Source organism: Astyanax mexicanus, chromosome 5 (assembly GCF_023375975.1).
Source record: "Astyanax mexicanus isolate ESR-SI-001 chromosome 5, AstMex3_surface, whole genome shotgun sequence".
NCBI lineage: Eukaryota > Metazoa > Chordata > Actinopteri > Characiformes > Acestrorhamphidae > Astyanax > Astyanax mexicanus.
Window position 1 is genome coordinate 28,342,724 of NC_064412.1, and position 23,110 is coordinate 28,365,833.

Sequence of the window (23,110 nt, forward strand, 5' to 3'; positions counted from 1 at the left end):
TTGTCTTTTAGCCAGATGAACTCGTATTTTCACAGTAAATGAATTTACCATCCATTCTAAGTAATAAAATTAGAAAACACACAAACAATCAACAGTGAAAAATTAATTCCCATCTTGGCAACAAAAGATGTGCCGCCACTTGTTACACACACACACCCACACACACACACACACACACACAACGATACGCCGCAGTGCGCAAACCCAACTTAAATAAAATAAAATAACATTGCTGTTCCCGTAAACAACCGCTTGCGACCTTCATGGCAACTTTAAATTGTGCTTTTGAGTCCTTTTTTTCGTACATCTTCTGCAAAATTAAGTAGATTTAAGTATGTGTATTTTAAACAGTTTTTTTATACACCTGAAGTATATTGTAAATGTACTACTTGTACACCTTAATGCTACTGGAAACAAAGTGCACTTTAATCAGTATATAATGCCGCTGTATATATTTTCCTATCAACATAATGTAAAAATTAAAGCATTGCTTAAAAATACATTTTATGGAAAATACAGAAAAAGAATATTTAAAGTGTATTTAGCACTTTTAGTATTCATTACATAATTTGAACATACTTTTAACGCTCTTAAGTATACCTTTTTACAAGGGAGGGCCCACAATGTTCACAATGTCTCTCTACTTTCACACAGGAGCTAAAAGGCTGATGCAAGAGAACATGTACTGGGTGAGAAAGTACACAAATAAGAATCACGCTAACTAAAAGAAAAATCTGTAGTCAAGACGGGTTTGTTGTTTGGCTTAGGTTTACTGTATATCGAAGTTACAAGGCCTAAGAACTTAACAGGTAATGGAAGCTTACTGTATGTATAGCAAAGTAAAGCCTGAGGGCACTCTAACTGCACCCCCGCTTCTGACTCCTGTAACTGTTCGTTTGAGTGCCAGCTGGGCCGATGTGAACAGGACGGGGCCGCAGCACTGAAGCGAAAGCGGACTAATGGCCACTTTCAAACAGAGATGCTGTCGGCCCTCAGAGAGCTGACTCCACTGTTTAAAGAGTGAAAAAGAAGACGACCCGCTGAGTCAAAGCATCGCCTCCCGACCTTACAGCGTCCAGCTTTATTTTAAAAACAAAACATTAACCAGGCAAAAAGATATATAAGATAAGATCAGGAACTTACACATATCTCCTAAATTAAATTAAATTAAATTATAAACATTATTTAAAAAAAAAAGAGTAAATATGAACTGTGATGATTTTTTATTTTATTTTAACCAAAAAAATCATTACAGTGGTGGTGAACAGAATCAGACATCACACCCAAGTTCATGACCATACCCATCAAATTTAAATCTATCTTTAATCTCTCTTTTTATTGCATCTTCTGTGATGATTACATTCTCACATATCACATTTCTCTTATCATTTCCATGGTAACATTTTTGAAATTTTAGATTTTTTTTTTTCCCCTACATTGAAAATGAATAAACACATAAGGAATCATGCAGAAAATTTAAAAGTGTAAAACAAACCAAAATACTGGTAACTCTGATGAACTTAGGTAACTCTAGGTCTTCCTTTCCTGGGGTGGTCCTGATGAGAGCCAGTTTCATCATAATGTTTTTGATTGTCTTTGCAACTGCACTTGCGGATACTATACATTAGGGGTGTGACGAGATCTCATGGCACGAGATCTCACGAGATTAAAACTTTAAAACGACATTCCTTGTCTCGTGGGGAAAAAAACAGTTTAGTGTGGACTTTTTAGGAGGGATCTGGCAACACAGTAGCGATAGCAGTGAGTTTGTGGTGGCTGAGCAGTGAGAGCAGCTCTCAGCGGAAGAGGAAAATTCGGGCATTTGCATAGAAGATGCTTCTGCTACTTTTAAGTTGTGTGTCTGGCTGCATTTTGGCTCCAGTGGAAACAATAAACGGTAACAGAGTGACCAACAAGACACAAACCATATATAAATACTGTAAGTAAATCCTACACGTGACTGTTTCATAGGCAGTTGTACTAATCCCTTAGCTCTGTACTGTATTTAAAAAAATGTTCTGTCTCTGTTTCACTTCAAGCATAGTCTTAATATGACTGGTTATGGTTATGCATAGTTAAATTACAAGAGATTTAGGAGAAAAAACACAAACCATAGGCTTAATATGACTGGTTGTGGTTTGCACTTATTTGCACTATATAATACCCAGAAAAGTTTTATTTTTATTTTTTATTCTTATTCTTATTTCTATGTCTTATAAAATAAATTTGTGAGAGAAACCAGATAATAATTCTCACCTGCTTAACTATGTTACTCTAGAGCAAATGACCAAACACCACTTAGAATTACTATGTTTAACAAATCTCTGCATAATTAAATAGCTGGGATGTAAAGTTGTGAAATTCCTCTTTAAGGCCATCAATGAGGAGTCATTCTGTTAAACCATCCTGTTTATCCAGCAGCCCCACGCTTCTTATACAAACAATACCATAATCAGTTTACACTGATAGCAGGACTATACAAGCTCACAGAATGCGTAAAATCATTCTCCACCAAATCAATTCATCCGCCAGCGCTACGCCTTCCTTTTCCCAAAGCAATCACCAGCAGTTCTGCATCTCACTTTAGGAAAATTACACTCTAATTTCTCCAGCAAAGGTCATTCAAGAACATCCAAACATAAACACAATGATTATAAATTTCTTAAATCCTGCAGTTCCTGGCAGAGAGGATAAAGCAATTACCGTAACACTGATTACAGCATCTACAAAACACAGACACAACCACACAAATACGCAGCAGCCGCTCTCAATCACAAACAGCTTTTATACCTGTGGAGTGATATTAACTAAATATATACCGGTACTATAAAAATTAAATATGTATCCTAACACTGAGAAAACACTGAAAACAACAATCAATGATTTATAGTTTGTTAAACTTTGCACACATGCAGTGGTTTAAACAGAGACAATCTCTGGTAGGATGCTTCAAATATTAAATTACAATTACTAGGATGTTTATAATGAGCGTTGAAATTTGTACCATGATCTTAATGTTACGATTAATAAAATGGCCTTTATATTAAATAGAATACAGTGAATCTAACCGTACAACTGGCAACCAACTGGTAAATTATCTATCAGTATGACTGGTAATGCACTTTTAATGCAATCAATAGCAAAATACTAGTGTTATGATTGGTAACACAATCTTTTCCTAATAATATGCCTGCACTGATAATTACATTATTGACTTATCTAGGCCTGGACAATAATTCGATAACGGTATTTATCGCGATAAGAAATGTTTCAATAACGGTGATATCATTTTTGTGTCATATCGATATGTATTATTTACAGAAACACGGCTCAGCTGCGCTCCGTTCGGCCCCTAAAATCTCTCGCGCTGAAAATCTCTCGCGCTGCGAATCTCTCGCGCTGAAACTCGGCCGCGCTCCGGTCAGCATCTAAAATCTCTCGCGCTGAAACTCGGCCGCACTCCGGTCAGCATCTAAAAGCTCTCGCGCTGAAACTCGCGCTGAAGCTCGGCCGCGCTCCGGTCAGCATCTAAAATCTCTCCCGCTGAAAATCTCTCGCGCTGAAACTCGGCCGCGCTCCGGTCAGCATCTAAAATCTCCTTTTAGAATCTCCTAAATCTTTATTCTGGCTGAAACACTTTTGTAGTTTATGTTATATCTAAGTTATTTATAGTTATAAAAGCCTATAGGTTTGCTTATTTGACTGTGATATCATGTTCCTTTTATGTATATAAAGGCTTTTTTTCCTTATCCTGGTTGAAGCACTTTTGTTTTGATCTGTTAAATTTGTTTACGGAAGAATAAGAAGCTTTGCCTCTGTTGTAAATGTAAAGTTATTTATATTGGTAATATGTACAGTACAGGCCAAAAGTTTGGACATTCCTTCTTATTCAATGCGTTTTCTTTATTTTAATGACTCTTTCATTTCATGACGCATTGAATAAGAAGGTGTGTCCAAACCTTTGGCTTGTACTGTATATAGGTTATAGGCTTGTGTTTAACAGAGATGTCATGTTTTTATTTTGCTATAAGTGATTAAAAGTGATCATTGGTTTATTTTGACCATTTTTTATTTCTAAAGTATTATATAGTTTTCTTTGAAAGGAGGCTTTAAAGACTTAAGTTTTTCTTAGGCCTTCAAAATATTTATGTCGATATCGAAATTATATCGTATCGACCGAAATTATGGAATATATCGTGATATAAATTTTGGCCATATCGTCCAGCACTAGACTTATCGTTAAAAAAAAAAAAAAAGCAACATGACGATCATTTCTGATGACCTTTATATTTTAACAAGGTGCACTGTTCTGTTCTCTCATCTGCTCTGAGGAATAAAGGGCAGGGGGAACCGAGAACTGAGCCTCATGATAAAATAACTAGCTGCTGCTTTGACTAGAGTGTTGTCCGTTTGGAGATATTTCAATGTAAAAAAGAGAGAGAGTGAGATATGGCCTAAAAATATCTTCTATCTAAAAATCCATGCTCAATGTTAGTTATTGCAGGTCATAACAGCCCATAACAGCCCTGCTCACTGCACCTTTACATAAAGTAAGAAAGGCTTTTAAAATGAAAATAAAACCGAATAAATTAAGAATAGAAATAAACTAAACCATCGGTCAGGAATTGACTGCAATAAAGCCTTCATACAATCAGGCTGGATATTAAACTTTAATGCAGAACTACACATTAATGTGCCCATTGACACCGGGTTCAAAATATGAAGTGACTGCATCCCATCGAGACCCTGACATTTACAGTCCTACCATAACTTACTGCTAACACCAGTTAATGACACCTCATTACACACACAATCTCTACCCAGTACCTTCACTTATTGAGCTGCATCGACACCATCAGCCATCGACAGAGTACCGGCCGAGAGAGCGCTACAGCGCAGGCTTGATTTCCCATGATACACATTATTATTTACAGCACTGTACAAAGAGTACCAGGAGACACACGACTAGCTGCAGCCGAGTAACAGCACAGTACAAGGTTCACCTACTGACACACACAAACCATACAACACATTTAATCACATTAAATCAATCCTTTAATAAACAAATCAGGATGCAGTAAGTTTTTGTGTAGTTCTGCTCTGAGAATAATAACTGCACAGTACTATTAGTAAAACATACTACTAACAGTAATAACTTTAGATTTGTTTTAATACAGTATGAAACTACACCATGAATCTTCTAGAATTACACTAATAATTGTAAAGTAATGTTAATATAGTTTGAGTCTGCAGGGGCGGTATATATTTTTTATTATCATAAGCCCTATCTGAACGTGATTAGTTTGTCAGGGGTCATCTGTAAAAAAAAATATTTCACACTACTCATCCAGACTGCAATTAAAAAAACAGGAGGACCAGTGAGTTTTTTGGCTTCCTTGGTCACGACATCGCGTTCAGTAGCTCCTCCATGTCCAATCGCTGTTGTTTTTTTAGTGGATCTCTGTGAATACAGTAGGTAATTCAGCCTGTAATTTTCTCAGAGGACGTCTGAGAAAAACACATACAGGATCGTTTCGGACAGGAGTAGAATCTCAGGGGACCCCCCCATAAAAGAGTAAATTACCTCAGGATCCCCTGAAAAACTAATCCCGTCCGGATAGGGCTGTAGAGTAATTTTAAAGTGATTTTAAACCAGTATGAAACTAAAGTGTGTGGTTTTAATAGTACACCAATAATACATTCGTAGTAGTATTGATTAATCCAGTATGAATCCTGTATAAAGAGTCATTCACATTCACAGCTGATTAGGGAGTTTAATGCAGAATAAATGCAGCATTTTCTATGTTAAATACTTTTTTTTATTTTCAGAATAGTCCAAATAAACAATACAAATACAAAACGTGCATAAGAATGTTTAAATATAACACTGCCCCTCATCACCATCCCACCCCACCCCTGGACATGATTTCAATCCAGTATGAATCAGCAGTGTGCAAAGATTTTACAGTAGGATAGTACCAACTGTGGAGTGATTTCAATCCAGCATGAATCTGTAGTGTGTAAAGGTTTTACAGTCTGACAACCAACTAAATTATTTTAATCCAGTATGAATCTACAATGTGCAGCTTTCACAGAGTGGCAATATGTGGAGTGTTTTTTTTTAATCCAGTATGAATTTGCATAAGGATTTTACAGTCTAACATCACCAACTCGGGGTAGATTTTACTCCAGTATGAATCTACAGTGTGTATAACTTTTACATTCTAGCATTTTGTGGGGTGATTTTACACCAGTATGAATCTGCAGTGTATAAAGGTTTTACAGTTTTGATTTGACAGTAAAAAACTGTGGAGTGATTTAATCCAGTATGAATCCACAGCATGTAAAGGTCTCACAATCTGACAGTACCACATGCAGAGTGATTTTAATCCAGTATGAATCCACAGTGCTTCTTCCGGACCCTCACAGCAGCTTTAGGAAACTCACCATTTGCATTTTGTCACAGATTTCCTAAATAAAAAAAATCTGGCTGTTGTGTAAAATGAATTTCTACAAATCAAGGCTGCTGGGTTATGAAACTTTCTCGTAATATACGGCCTCTCCTCACCGTGTCGGCTGCCAGAGGCTGAATTCAAAAGCACATTTGATATTAGGATTTCAGCGTCTGCCCTTATTGAGAGAAAGCCACTTTTAAAACATGAATATTTCATAAAAAGGAAATGTTCAGCAAATTACAAACAAGCGACAGAGATTCATCAAAAACAGACCATACGACTATACGAGTAGACTGATCCATTTTTAATGAGCAGAGTGCACTGTATTCTCAAACCCAGCTTACCTTTACTCTCACCCTGTAGACCAGACTGCACCTTTACTCCTCTGGACTACAATCTGTTACTGTTGTTTATTGCAAGCAAATATCTTCAGGAGAAACCTCAACTGATGTGGATCGATAAATGTTCTCAGCTCAAAGCTTTTTTCAGAATTCAACACTCGACGTGGTGTGGGCTGTAGAGAGTGTGTGACGTGGAATGTATGGGGTGGGGTAAGGAGTGTGTGGGGTGTGGACTGTGTGGTGTGGAGTGTGTGTGGTGTGGGGTGTGTGTGGTGTGTAGAGTGTGTGATGTGTAGGGCTGCCACGATTAGTCGACTAGTCACGATTATGTCGACTATTAAAATAGTCGACGACTAATTTAATAGTCGATTAGTCGTTTTTTTTTTTTCTTTGTTTTTCTCTCCAAACTGCTGCGACTGCCTTTCTGTCCTGGACGCACATGCGCAGTAGTGGAAACAGGGGTAGGTAGTGGACGACATCTCAGGACATTATACAGACAGGCTCTGGTTTCATGGCTACCCCGCTACAGAACTCAAAAGTGTGGGATCACCAAGAAAATAAAAGTGAAACGCGTGCAATGCAATATCTGCAATGAAGAACTTGCCTTCCTCGGCAGCACAACCGCGATGCACGAGCACCTGAAAAGGAGGCATGTTGTGGCTGATTAAATGACAAAGAAGCTAAATTGCTATTTAGCTGCTAAAATTAGCGTAAACAGAGCGTTAACTTAGTACTTAATTTACTCATCTTGATAGCTTTAAAACAGAGGTCACTAATAGGCGGACCGCGATCCGGATCCGGACCCAGACGTTGTCACAAATGCCGTCCCAAACCGATAAACTACAGAGAAGGATTTCATTCTGACAGTGGCTTCTGTTTTCAGTGCTTTTCGGTGCAGTAAACTCACAGATCAGTCATGTGTGGTGTAAAATCACCAAACGCTCTCCTCTGCCAATCAGATCTGTGCAGACCGCTGCCCTGTGTACGGTAATGTACACAATATCTGGACAGAGAGGCATTTTTTATTAATATACTTTTTTTTCATAATAGTTCAAACAACCTCACGGTTGAGATGTTTCATAAATGCCAGTGCCTTATCCTTATTTTACACAGTTGTTTACACTTTATGCTAAACAGTAAAATAATTGTCTGTTACAACAAGCTGCATATTTCATTAAAGGTTTAATGAACTATGATTTTAATTGTTTTTATTTTTAGTTAGCATATAGCTGAAATCTAATGTTGGTTGTATAATAGCAGCTGCATTCTATTGTGATAAACTGTGTTTTATATTCAATTAACGTATGATCCGATTAGTCGACTAATCATAAAAAATAATCGGTGATTAGTCGACTATAAAAATAATCGTTTGTGGCAGCCCTAGTGATGTGATGTTGGGGTTGTGTGGGGTCGGGTGTGGAGTGTGTGTGGTGTGTAGAGTGTGTGGTGTAGGGTGTGCGTGGGGTGGGGTGTGGAGTGTTTGTGGTGTGGAGTATGTGTGGTGGAGTGTGGGTGTGGTGAGTGTGGGGTGTGTGTGTCAGATGTGGAGTGTGAGTGGTGTGGAGTGTGAATTGTGTGTGGTGTGGACTGTGTGTGGATTGTGGACTGTGTTTGGGGTGTGGACTGTGTATGGAGTGTGGACTTTGTGTGGGGTTTGGACTGTGTGGAGTGTGGTCTGTGTGTGGGGTGTGGAGTGTGGAGGGTGTGGTGTTGGGTGTGGAGTGTGTAGTGTGGGTTGTGGTGTGTGTGTGTGTGTGGAGTGGAGTGTGTGTGGAATGTGTGTGAATGTGTGGTCTGTGGAGTGTGTGTGGTGTGCGGTATGTGTGGCATGTGGAGGGTGTGTGGTGTGTGTAGTGTGGACTGTGTGTGGGGTGTGGAGTGTGTAGTGTGTGGTGTGGAGTGTTTGTGGGTTGTGGACTGTGTGTAGTGTGTGGAATGTGTGTGGAGTGTGTTGTGGTGTGTGAAGTGTGTGTGGTGTGGGTTGTGGACTCTGGAGTGTGTGGGGTGTGGAGTGTGGACTGTGTGTGGGATGTGGAGTGTGGACTGTGTGTGGTGTGGAGTGTGTGGGCTGTGGGTTTTGGTGTGTGTGGTGTGTGGATGTTGTGTAGGGTGTGTGTGGGTTGGGGTGTGGAGTGTGTGTGGTGGAGTGTGGGTGTGGTGTGGTGAGTGTGGGGTGTGTGTCATATATGGAGTGTGTGTTGTGTGGAGGGTGTGGCGTGTGGACTGTGTGTGTGGTGTGGAGTGTAGACTGTGTGTGGGGTGTGGTGTGTAGAGGGTGTGGTGTGGTGTGAAGGGTGTGTTGTGTGTGTGGTGTGTAGAGGGTGTGGTGTGGTGTAGGGTGTGTGTGGGGTGGAGTGTGGAGTGTGTGGTGTATGTGTGGTGGAGTGTGGGTGTGTGTGTCAGATGTGGAGTGTGTGTTGTGGGGAGTGTGTGTGGTGTGGAGTGTGGGGTGTGGAATGTATGTGGTGTGTGGAGTGTGGACTGTGTGTGAAATGTGTGTGTGGTTTGGAGTGTGGACTGTGTGTGAGGTGTAAAGTGTGTGGTGTGGAGTGTAGACTGTGTGTGGGGTGTGGTGTGGACTGTGTGTGGTGTGGAGTGTGTGGGCTGTGGGGTGTGGAGTGTGTAATGTGGTTTGTGCTGTGTGTGGTGTGGAGTGTGTGTGGAGTGTGTGGTCTGTGGAGTGTGTGTGGTGTGCGGTATGTGTGGTGTGTGGAGGGAGTGTGTAGTGTGGAGTGTGGACTGTGTGTGGAGTGTGTAGTGTGGGTTGTGGTGTGTAGTGTGGTTTGGAGTGTGAGTGGTGTGTGGAGTGTGTGTGGTGTGTGGAGAGTGTGTGGTGTGGAGTGTGTGTAGAGTGTGTGTGGTGTGGAGTGTGGACTGTGTGTTTGGTTTGGAGTGTGTGTAGAGTGTGTGTGATGTGGAGTGTGTGTGGTGTGGAGTGTATGTAGTGTGGGGAGTGGACTGTGTGTTGTGTGGGGTGTGTGTGGAGTGTGTGTGTGGTGTGGGGTGTGGAGTGTGTGTGTGGTATGTGTGAGGTGGAGTGTGTGTGGTGTGTGTGTGGTATGTGTGGTGTGGAGTGTGTTTGGTGTGGGGTATGTGTGGTGTGGAGTGTGTGTAGTGTGAGGTGTAGACTGTGTGTGGTGTGGGGTGTGTGTGGGGTGTAGAGTGTGTGTGGTGTGTGCTGTGGAGTTTGTGTGGTGTGGAGTGTGTGTGGTGTGGAGTGAGTGTGGAGTGTGAAGTGTGTGTGGTATGTGTGGGGTGGAGTGTGTGTGGAATGGGGTATGTGTGGTTTTAAGTGTGTGTGGTGTGGTGTATGTGTAGTGTGGAGTGTGTATGGTGTGTGGGGTGTAGTGTGTTTGGTGTGGGGTATGTGTGGTGTGGAATGTGTGTAGGGTGTGGTGTGGAGTGTTTGTAGTGTGAGGTGTGGACTGTGTGTGGTGTGGGGTGTGTGGTGTGTAGAGTGTGTGTGGTGTGGACTGTGGAGTTTGTGTGGTGTGGAGTATGTGTGGTGTGGAGTGAGTGTGGGGAGTGGACTGTGTGTCGTGTGGTGAGTGTGTGGAGTGTGTGTGGTGTGGGGTGTGAAGTGTGTGGTGTGTGGTATGTGTGGTTTGAAGTGTGTGTGGTGTGGTGTATGTGTGGTGTGTGCGTGTGTGTAGTGTGGGGTGTGTGTAGTGTTGTATTGGTTCTGGTGTGGGTTGTGTTCAGCAGTCTCTTCTCTATACAGATACAGTACTGAGGAGCAGGGCAGAGAGGGGGGCCGTGCGCAGGATCGGCTGGTGTGTGTGAGATGGCCAACATTCCGCCCATTCATTCCTATGGGGAAAGTTCGTACGATAATTTTACGAAAACCGTAAATCGTATCGGTGAGATCAGCATATCGTCTGAAACGTCTCTGCACGTCACTGGCTCACGTGCTGCATCATAGGCACGTCTTTGGAAGAGCAGGATGCATCTTCACACACACATTTGCAGGCTATTGGCTAATTCAAATCTCAGCTCCTGTGAAAAATCGCGTCTATTTAAATTGCGAGTTCAATAAAAAAAAAAAAAACGCTTAATCGTCAGCCCTACATCTAAGACTACATTTTGTCTAGTTGACAGACTTTGAAAAGAAATGGATTATTGCAATTCATCATTCGTTATATCAAAATATTGCACACCATCTAGGCCGTCCCCCAGACAGCCACCATCGCCATTGTTTGTAGTGGTGTTGTGAACAAGCAACCTGGACTGATACAGAATGCACCCTTAAACTGATGATTTGGGCCCTAGTAGTGACGTAAGGGATACTAACAGCTTAGCGACATGAGCAAGACATCCTTCTGTCACATGTTTTGGCCCACATTGCTGTGCCGATTCAGCAGGATTTCTTGGTCTGCTCAGTCACCAGATGTATCACCAGTTGAGCTTTTATGGGACCAACTTGGATTCCAGCTTCAGCAACCAACCAACAAGCATGTAGAATCTACACACATCATCTGTGGGCAAATGTGTTGCAGGACATTACACAAGACATTTACACGTACAGCTCTGGAAAAAAATAAGAGACCCTTAAAAATGATTGTTTTTGAAAAATTCTTTTTTTTTTTTTTTTAACAAATTGAAAACCTCTGGAATCAAGAGGAACATGGATGATCACAAGCCATCAAATCAAGCTGAACTGCTTAAATTTTTTGCACCAGTAGCAGCATAAAGTTATCCAAAAGCATTGTGTAAGACTGGTGGAGGAGAACATGCCAAGATGCATGAAAACGGTCATTAAAAACCAGGGTTATTCCACCAAATATTGATTTAAAACGTCATAAATATTAACTTGTTTTCTTTGCATTGTTTGAGGTCTGAAAGCTCTGCATCTTTTCTTTGTTATTTCAGCCATTTCTAATTTTCTGCAAATAAATGCTCTAAATTGCAATATTTTAATTTGGAATTTGGGAGAAATGTTGTCTGTAGTTTATAGGATAAAACAACAATGTTCATTTTACTCAAACATATACCTATAAATAGCTAAATCAGAGAAATTGATTCAGAAACTAAAGAGCTGTATGTAGGTCTCCATGCTCAACCGTAAACCCTATGTAACCAGGCAAGAGGCAGCTCAGCAGAGAACAGAAAAAGAAAGAATAGAGAAAGAGAGAGAGAGAGAGAGAGAGAGAGAGAGAGAGGAAGATTTACACCCCTAATGATCCAAACTCTTCATGCTGTTGATTGGTGGCTGAACTGAAAAAGGTAAAACTCTTGATTGTTTTCCAATAAACACAGTCTTTCCACCATCGCTCTGCACAGCAGCCAGTCATCATCCACACAATATGAACCTGAATAAACCCAACAACAGATAAAAGCTTCATTGGAACAGGACAGGGTTCCTGCATAATACATCTCTGAGCCAAATATCTCTACCGAGATGCTTACTGCTCCACTGGAAGCCACTGGGACAGCTTTGAACAGAGTGATGAAGCCTAAACAGATTCACTTTGAAACGGCAACAATTTCCCCACTCAAAGATACGCTATCCGGCATAAGATGACACACATGGGAAATAAAGACACGGTGCTTTACAGGGCTTCAAACACTCCACTGTTTTTAACTTTACAAACGACTAGACACAAGCCTGTGAAGTGTAACAGTCTGACACACAGTCTAATCGTTCTAGAGAAGAGCGGGTTCATATTATGAGATCATTGGAATGCTTAGATTGCTAAACTGCAGAGTTTTGAAACAGACCAGGCCATGTTTGTGAGGTAAAGGTTGGGACTAAATGGAAAAGAGCAAACAGTCTCTTTCCAGGAATATGGAGATCACAGATGATAACAGTGCAGGCGCTGTTACTGTTATGAGAACAGAACTTTAAATCAGCAGTGGTAGCACAGTGGGCAAAGAGATCAATAATTCCCAGCAGCCCAGCATGCGCTGAGCAGTGGTCAGAAGTGTGTTTTCTCCTATTCAGATCATTATGAGTGGCTGGTGGTGTTGTGTAATGGATAACAACACTGCCCTCCCTGTGGCAGACTGGGGTCCAATTGCCCAGTCAGACAAGTACACCACACAATGCTAATAAGAGTCTTTGAGCAAGGCTGTTAACTCGTTACATATTCACTTTTTGATGGTGATCCAACAATACTAGGAAAGTATCTCAGTTTTTTTTTTTTTTTCTCATTATAAAGCATACCATCACTGTACGGCTAATTTCTGGTTTATTTTACGGGAAGCTAACTAAGTTAAGCAAAGCTAAGCTGAGTAAAGAAAACTGTAATAAAAAAGACCTTCTTTTATAATGAAACAAGCGCTGGATGTTAATCTACACAGATTTCTTTCCAAAAAGGCTGGAGCATTAGCATTAGCGTCTAAGCGCTAAGCTTGTTTTAAACAGTAAACGCGCAGGCTACAGTCCGATGTTAGAGCTAGCGCGGTTAGCAACTTATGTTAATGCTGCTCCAGCAGTGCTATCTGAGGTAAGCAGCTAGTCACCTCTGAATGGGGAAATGGTGGTTAGCGACTAATGCTAATGCTACTTCAGCCCCGGTGCTGGAGAACTAAACTGAAACTCTTGTATAATGCTGTACTCCAGCGGAGTGGCTTTACTGCTCCTTACAACCTGACTAAAAAAATTCATACATAAGACGCAACGGGTTATAAGGCGCACTGGAGATTGTTGGGATTTTAGGATTTTAAATACACCTTATAATGAGAAAAATATGGTTATTCTAAATTCTGTTTTTTGGGCTGTGTTTTCCGCAGTGCTTTATCCTCAGAATTACCGAGCAAAAAAACTGTTTCACCCTTGTAACCACATAGCAGCTTTACAGCAACCACCTTGAATACCAACACAGCCAGCTAGCAAAAAAGGAGATCTTCTTAGGCAACACCATAACAGCAACATCTTTTCCTGAAGGAAAAAATGCAGTGACTGACTTCAAATGTATCAGAAAGTCCTCACCCTCCTTGTATTGACTGCATTTACTGCTTTTTTAAAAGTTAGCATTTAGCATCGTTAGCTGAGCATCTCCAGTTGTAAATTTAAGAAGTACATGCCAGAAACAAAGATTGACTGACTGACTGACTCCATCTGGGCAAAGCAAGGATTCAAAACAATAATCAAAAAATCAATTACAAAAAAAACACATTATTTAAACAAGCAGCCAAGCTTAACGACTTGAAACCTCTCTCTCACCCTGTCCTTCATCCTCCAGCTCTGCGCCAGTGCTTTAGACCCTTCAATCTTCTCCAGGTGCCTTTTCTTCATAAAGGCCAGCGGAAGGTTCCAGTCGCTCATGTCGGCCTCCTCTTCCTCAGACAGGCCAACCACGGGCGAGTGGAGAAGCTCTGCGTCCATTTTCATCACACTCCTGCAACAGCAACCAGAACAGTTCTGTTTAATTCTAAAGGATGAACAAAAGTTAAAGAACACTGTGCAAAATACAGCCCAAGAAAAAAATAAGTTTCTTTGATTTTTACCAAATTAAAAACCTCGGGAAAATAATCAAGAGGAAGATGAATGATCACAAGCTACCAAACCAAACTAAACTGCTTGAATTTTTGCACCAGGAGTAACAAAGTTATCCAAAAGCAGAGTGCAAGACTGGTGGAGGAGAACATGCTTATTTGCATGAAAACTGTCTTTGTTAATACACAAAGAATATTGCAAATGTGCTACTTGGCATATTGATGCCCATATTGTGTACACATTAATGCTACTGGAAAAAAATATTTATACTAAAGTACACTTTAAGCAGTAGTTAATAGCACTATATATATATTTTTTTTTTTTTCTATCAACACAATGTATAATTTAAAGCATGTAGCATAAAAATGCATTTTAAGGCATTAACGTATTTTTTATAAAGTATATTAAATTGAAAATGTAGTTATTACCTAATTTGAACATACTTTTAATGCTCTTAAGTGTACAGTCAGTAAGTAGAGTCAGTGCACCATCAACATGATCCTAAAGCTGCAGTTTTAAGGTAATATTTCTACATACTTTAGCTATACCGATCACAACTAATTTAACTGGCTGTACAGATGTATAACCCAAACATTGTTATATTCTTTCTCTTGGTATGATAGACATCAAGGAAATAAAGAAGATTAATATCTCCAGCATACACAAAACGGAATGATCTTTTATACGTGTTACAGCATTCTAGAAGAGCCTGAGGCCTGCAAGAACAAGTTATAGACTTTTTGACATAATGTAAATCTGGCAGTTATTATTTACATTGAGTACCGGTTATGCCATATCAACCACATTGTAACACCACAGCAACTACCTAGTGTAAAATTATCTGTCTTACGGAAAAATCTTTACTATTACACTATTCACCGAGGAAGATGCCATGTCCTGCAACATTCATCTGATACATGTGCCAACATAATTGACTCAAAACACCAAGATGAATGTGTAGGTGAAGGACTGACCGGAGAGTCTTATACTGAAGGAATTCACAGATTATAAGGGGAAGGAAGACATTCATATGACAAGCCAGGTTATGTAATAACCTGTATATACACTTGGTTTAATGAAAAGGGAGTAAAAAAACTTGACTATTAAGGCTGTGTATTGGCGATACTATGAGTACCGGTACTAAGATACAGGGGTTACGAATCAATATATTGCAATATTTTGAAAATGTTGAGTATAACTGGCAAAACAAGGCAATGTATTGTGATTTTTATATTTACTAATAAAACACACCCCATATTCATAAAATCTGAATGAAAGTAAACTTAAGTAATTTTTTAATAAAAAATAGCCAGAAGCAAAATCATAGGTGTTTCTAATAAAGCAAAGTAAAAAAACAGACCATGTTTAAATTTTATATCTTTTCATTGTGCAACTCCATATCAACCACCTTATAACAACACAACACTACAGCTACCACCAAGCTAAAGCAAACATCTAGCAAAGCATTTTTTTTAGTGAGTGGCATACCAGGCGGGGGTTTCCAATAAAATGGCCAGTGCGTGACAGTGCAAAGTAGAGGGTTCCAATGAAGTAGACAGTGATTGGAAGTGCGAGGTGGAGGTTTAAAGGTTAAAGGTTCCCAATAAAATGACCAGAAGCAATAGAAGCAAAGTAAAAAAATGAATCTGTTTACATTTTCATTCTTTGCTTTGTCTTTGCAACTCCTTATCAGCCACCTAGTAAAAACCCAGCAACCCCACAGCTTCCACCAAGCTAAAATTGACTACCTAGTCACTACATGGCAAATATTGAGCAATCCCACATCAGCCACCAAGCAAACAGTGACCACAGTGACCTCAATGCAACTGTATGGAGGTGCAAACCACTTAAGTCTCCCAAATAAAATTTATTTTCTTCAGTGCTTCAGGTTGTGGTTTCCAATAAAGTTGCTAGTGTAAGTAATACAGTAGTCAGTGAGTGAAAGTACAAGGTATTGGGTTTCTTTTAGATTAAAAAGTGCATAATAGCACAAGGTATGGTTTTCTAATAAAAACAACAGTAGCAAAGTACAAAACTGAATGTACTTGTTTTCTTTGCAACTCCATATCAACCACCTAGCAAAAACCCAGCAACAACCAAGCAACCCCACAGCTACCACCAAGCTAAAATTGTCTACCTGGTCTTCATAAAACAGATATTTAGCTAATACTTTTCTTCAGTACGTGGGTATATAAGTTTGAGGTTTCCTCATTAAGTTGCCAGTAATGAAGTAGACAGTGAGTGGAAGTACAAGGTAGGGGTTTCCAATAAATTGACCAGGAGCAATTGTAGCAAAGTAAAAAAAATGAATAGGTTTAAATTATTCTTTGCATTGTCTTTGCAACTCCATATTACCCACCTAGAAAAAAATCCAGCAATCCCACATCAACCACCAAGCAAAGAGTGACCACAGCGACCTCCATGCAATTAACTAAAATGTTTAGGAGGCTTTAGTGCAAACCGCTTAATCCTCTCAACCATGGAAGTGGGCATGTAAGGTTGGGGTTTCCAATAAAGTTGCCAGTGCAAGTAATGAAGCAGACAGTTAGTGGAAATACAAGGTATGGGGTTTGTACTAGAGTGGCCAATTCATGGAAGTGCAAGGTAGGGGTTTCTGGTAATGTGGCCAGTAAGTGGGCATACAAAGTAGGGTGTTTCTAATAAACCTATGAGACCTGTCACGACCAGCCTTCCAGCTAGTGTGTGTGTGTGTGTGTGTGTTCATTTTCCACAGTTGCATGCACATGTACAAGCTACAGCAATGCCTTAACTAACGTTATATGTATAAATATATAAATATAGCTCGCTTACACACTTCACACTGTGACTGCACTGCATGTCAGGCCCTACACCTCATGCACTGCAACGCACGCGCTCAGACCAAGCAAACAACAATGACAGCAGTAAGAACATTTATAGAAATATATAGAGAAATAACTGTAATAGTAAAAGTCACGGACCTCGGCGAGGCCGAGCTGCGCGCGCTGACCGCTCCGTTAAGCAGCTTCACCCCACAGCAGCAGCAGCAGATCTCAGCGGTGTGTGTTTATGTGAGTGTTTGTGTGTGTGTGTCTTTATAGCGTAGCTACGTGTGTTTTTAACGAAGTGGAAAAACGTGCGATACTCGTGACAACAACTCTTCGTCAGGGGCACGAGCTCGCATGCAGGCCCATCATCATCATCACAACCACCACCATCCTCCTCTTCATCTTTCTGCTCGGGTGCGCGAGCTGATCGTGTCCCGCTGTCGACGCCGCTTTTGATCAGTGTGTGTGAGTGAAGGTGAGAGTGAGCGCGCGCGCGTCGGCGTGTGTGTTTCACTCTCTCTCCCGGTTTCTCCCGACAGGAACGGTTCCTCAGCACTCCCGCAAGGGCGCAGCCATCTTCTCCCGATACCCACAATGCACCCGGACTGCTCGAGGGGGCGGGGCCGTGCGCGATGACGCCATTCGCCAGCTGGCGGGGGAGGCACAAAGTGCTGCTGCACGCCGTGACCCCTTAGACTGCCCCCCCCCCCCCCCCCCAAACACACAAACAATCACACACACTTTTAATTTAACATTTATTAAAGGCAGTACTCATGCGTGCGTATATATATATACATATATATATACTCACACTCAGCGGCTACTGGCCACTCAGAAACACCTTTACCTTGTTTGCTACTCACGGGCCACTTTATCTGAAACACTTTTACCTTAGGTTCTTACTCATTGGCCACTTTATCAGAAACACGTTTACCCTGTGTTCCTACTGACTGGCCACTTTATTAGAAACACCTTTACCTTGTTTTCTACTCACTGGCCACTTTATTAGAAAAACCTTTCCCTCGTGTTCCACTCACTGGCCACTTTATTAGAAACACCTTATTGACTCTTTGAACACTTTATTGGAACTACGAGTACCTCATTTGACACTTTATTAGAAACACCTGTACCTCATTTGACACTTTATTAGAAACACCAGTACCTCAGTTGACACTTTATTAGAAACAAAAGTACTTCATTTGACACTTTATTAGAACTACAAGTACCTCTATGGACACTCTATTAAAATACTATTACCTAATTTGCACTTACTGGACTATTAAAACACCAATCATGTGCTTCTACTCACTGCCCACTTCATTAGAAACATCTTTACCTTGTGTTCCTACTCACTGGCCACTTTTTTAGAAACACCTTTACCTTGTTTTCCAATCACTGGCCACTTTATTAGAAACACATTTACCTTATGTTAATACTCACTGGCCACTTTATTAGAAATACCTTTACCTTGTGCTTCTACCTACTGGCCACTTTATTAGAAACACCTTTACCTTATGTTCCTACTCAGTAGCTTATTTGACACTTTATTAGAACTACAAGTACCTCTATGGACACTCTATTAGAAATACTATTATCTAATTTGCACTTATTGGACTATTAGAAACACCAATCATGTGCTTCTTCTCACTGGCCACTTTATTAGAAACACTCACCCTACCTCCTTCTTTTACTCACTGGACACTTTATTAGACAAATATCTTGTGCGTCTATTCACTGGCCATTTTACTCAAATCACCAGTAGCTTAGCTTTCACTCACTGTCCACTTTATTGGAAACACCAATAACTCATTGGACACTTTATTAGAAATGCCAACACCTTGTGTTTCCACTCATGGACTAGAAAAAAACAAACAAACATGTGCTTTCGCTCATTGTCTACTTCTTTAAAAACACATAATTAAACACTTAATAAGAAATGCCTACAAAAATCCAATCATTTTCCTAGACACCCTATCTTTTTCTTTCATTTATTGGCCTTTTTATTAGAAACACCTCGTTGGACATTTTTTTAGAAACACAGATCATGTGCTTTCACTCACTGGCCACTTTATTAGAAACACCAAAATCTGAACATAAGCAAGATGAAGATACAAGAGAGGGTTTCTGATAAAGTGCCAGTATGCGGATCCAGAATTAATAAAATAATGTAAAGGTGACTGGAGTGTACTGTTGGACACTGTTTGTGGATTTAAGCAGGTTTGATTGAATTTGTGCTGAATGTTTGGAACTGAACAGGAGCATCTGCACTCGTCCTCTTTCTCCTTCACTGTCTGGCTCTGACTCCACTTCCTCACACAGCAGGAGACATACGGGTGATTGAATGAAACTTCCTTCACCTCCTTAATAATACACACACACACACACATATATATACACATACTAAAGCTGGAATCGGCACTGGGTGTATTTATCCAACTTCTCTAATGTGATATAAACACACACTATAGTAACCATATCTAACTATCTCTATATTCATATACATCTCTATCTCTATCTCTATCTCTGTAACCATCCTTCTGTCCATCCACCCACCCATCTGTCTATTCAAATATCATTCATCCATTCGTCTGCCCACATGATCGCTTACCTTTTTTTTATATCTGACCAACTATTCAAGCATTTATCAACCCATTCATTCATCCATCCATCTATCCAACCATTCACTGATCTAAATTTTTATCATGCATCTGTCCCATCCATCCATCCATCCATCCATCCAGCCGACCGCACACATATCTAAGTCTTCATTTAAACATCACTCTGTGCATCCATCTGTCTCTCTATCTAACCTTTTATCTTGCCATTCATTAATCTCTAATCAAACTATCATATGTAAATATATCTAATCATCCATTCATCCACCTACACATCTATCCATTCAAATATTACCATCCATTTGTCTCATCCACCCCTCCCTCCATCCATCAATCCATCTGTCCAAAAAACTCATGGATCTATCAGTTCATTTAAATATGTTTCTGTCTATTAATCTGACCATCTATCCATCTATCTAAATTTGTAAACATGTAATTCTCTTAAATGTTGTGTGAAGAACAGAAAAGGCTGAGACCCCTCAGGCCGTTTGATTACTCACCCTCCACTAAATAACTTCATTAGTCTGGGTACCTGTCTGAAGATTAGAAGGCTTTTACTGGTGACAGACGAGTGTAAGTGAATTAGACCCACAGCAGTGTCCAATTCAGCTGTCATCAGTTCCTCAGTGAGGTTCAGATCCAACAGAGACTTATTGTTAAAACATTCAGATACAATCAGGGTTGGGAAGGTAGTGGAGTCAGACTGTTGAGGATTCTTAAATTCAGAGTATTGGGTTATGCAGTTTACTGTAGTACAGCATTGTAATTCTCAGCCTGACAGAGGATTTTATATAGTTCTTCTTCATCATTGTTCTTTACCCTTAATGATGGGGGTCTTGGGTTCAAGTCCCTATCTGGGTGGTGGAGTTTCCATGTACTCCCTGTGTCCACTTAGGATTCCTGAAGGGACTCTGGTCTCCTTCCACAGTCCAAAAGCATGGAGATCAGATAAATTGGATACTCTAAATTCATCGGGTGTTTATGTGGGTGGGTGTAAATATGTATGTGCTCTGTCCTGGGTAAATGCCTTGATGCTCAATGGAGCATTTCTAGCGCAGAAAAACGGGGCAAAAGAGTCTAAAAGCGGAGAGGGTGCGCATTTCTAGCGCAAAAAAACGGACCAAAGAGTCTAAAAGTTGCCGTAATTAAGGAGTTTTATATTAAGAGACATCATGAAATTAAACATCAATTTGATAAATCTTAAAGGCTCAAGGCTCTTTGATGCTCTAATGAAAGACTTTGTACTACCCTGTTCCAGATCACCTGATTACTGATCATCTTCATCTGTTCCTAGCTCTAGCTATATACACCCTCTGTTTTTACATGTTTTTGTTTGCCAAGTATTGTTTGCAGTTTCCAACAACACTAAAAAGGGTTTTCAATTAACTTTTTGTTTATGTTTTTGCCTAGCTCTTTAGCCTTGTTACGATTTGGCTGCTTGTGTAGCACCCCCACCTGCTTGACTACTCTTGGTATGTTCTCTTTTTTGAACCTTTGCCTTCTGTTGTCAACCTGTACTGTTTTTGACTGTGATTTCGGCCATGAAAACCCATTCCATCAACCTCTCTTCACACTGTTTTTGAGATAATCTGAATCTGAGCTTCTGAGAGTGACCCATTCTTTCACTGTTTGTACAAGCAGTCTCCATGCCTAGGTGCTTGGTTTTATACACCTGTGGCCATGGATGTGATTGAAACCTCAGTTTAATCATTTAAAACACAGGAAATAGCCTGAGGATTTTATTTTGAGCAGTATTTGATATTAACTTTGCAGATCTAATGGTCCTGGAATAGTATACCACAGTACATTTTTTAAGTTTTTACGGTTAACCACTGAAGTGCCCATTCTACACAGCTAAATTGATCTTTTGTTGTTTCATTCATTCTGCGGAAAATGTAATCTGACAAAAAAACGGAGCAAATCCACCCGTCTCAAAGTGAATCCGCATCTCATACGGCACGATCCGCCAAATGTTCTCATCTAAAAACATGAAAATGTTTCCAGAAGCTGCAACAACACACCAATCTCGTTCTCTCTGCATTCCCCCTGCAATTGTGCTGCCTGCTTCTTGGGCTGCACAACAAGCGCGGCACAAGTCCAGCAATCGCAGCCAAGTCCTTTCATCCTAGTGGTCATTCTGGAGTGTAACCAATCTCATCCTGAAGATGATGGAGGTTGGGACCTTTGCTTTTGAGAGGCAGATTGGTCTTTTCAGCCCAATCCAGGAAAGACTGATAGGGACACGATTGACTGGCCTGCTTCCATTGGCTGGAGCCATTCCAGACAACCAATGAGAAATGAGCTGGAGGTTTCAGAGGCCTTACTCCAGCAGAGGAATAGTTACTTCATTGAAATAAAGACTCAAGTAGAAGTAAAAGTAGAGAAAATTAACCTGAATAAAGAAGAATCACATACAAAAACTTGTGGAATGCTCCCAATAGAACTGCCAGCATTTAGCAGCACAGCAGCTGATGTGTGTTCAGCTCTATTATTCTCTGTTTAGATCCTCTGGGTGTAAAATAAAACAGTAAAGCTCCAAAGTGAGAGGTGTGATCTACTGTGAAATAGTCTAGGAGATAAAACAACACCACAGTGTGATATAAAATCCTGGAAACAACACATTAGGAGCAACGTTTTAATGGCTAAATATGGAACTGAGGAACTTTGAGATTACTTTCTGCAGAAAGAGTTGCTTTGTGGTTGCAACATGGTTTACTATCATTACATTCTTCTTTATTCAGATATTGTTAAAATACGTACAGGAACCCCACCAAATCTACTATGTCTTGCTCAGTATCTATTAAAAAACTCTTCAATTTAGGGAATCTATTTAGATTTTTCAGTATCCATTATGAATTCTACAGTATCTACTATGACTTATTGAGTGTCCACTAGTAATTATTTAGTAGCCACTCTGTAATTGTCAATATCCACTATGGAACATTTAGTATCTATCCACTATGAATTCAGTGTACACTATAAATTATTCAGTATTTTCTATGAATTATTCAATATCTACTATGAATTCAGTGTCCACTATTATTCTTCAGTATCTACTTTGAATTATTCAGTATCCACAATTAATTATTTAATATCTATCATGAATTCCGTGCTCACTATTATTTTTCAGAATCTACTTATTTGGGTTATTCAGTCTTCTTATGAATTCTTCAATATCTGCTATATATAATTTAGTATCCACTATGTATTATTTAATATCTACTAGGAATTATTCAGTATCCCCTATGTTTTGTTCACTATATCCTATGAATTGTTTAGTATCTACTATGGATTCTTCAATATCCACTATGGATTATTCCGTATTCAACTATAAAGTCTTCAGTATCTACTATCAGTTATTTAGCATGCACTATTAACTCTTCAATGTGTACGATGGTTTAACCATGCATATATAAAAATGTCTTCACATTTTTTCACTTTTTATGATAATTTT

The 23,110-nt window shown here is 40.0% G+C and overlaps 1 protein-coding gene across 10 annotated transcripts in view; it reads right to left on the bottom strand.

Moving 5' to 3' along the window:
* Positions 1-17,647, bottom strand: part of rptor (regulatory associated protein of MTOR, complex 1) — a 207,349-nt gene extending 189,702 nt beyond the window's left edge. For 9 of the 10 annotated variants that reach the window (XM_049479593.1, XM_049479592.1, XM_049479589.1 and 6 more), the window contains exons 1-2: positions 17,195-17,646; positions 13,962-14,136 (exon numbers count right to left, since the gene is read on the bottom strand). In XM_049479593.1, the coding sequence (XP_049335550.1) occupies positions 13,962-14,129 (168 nt within the window). In that variant the 5' untranslated portion in view covers positions 14,130-14,136; positions 17,195-17,646. Of the gene's footprint in view, positions 1-13,961; positions 14,137-17,194 lie in introns of all 10 variants that reach the window. The other variant, XM_049479594.1, reaches the window with a different exon arrangement.
* Positions 17,648-23,110: the final 5,463 nt, after the last annotated feature.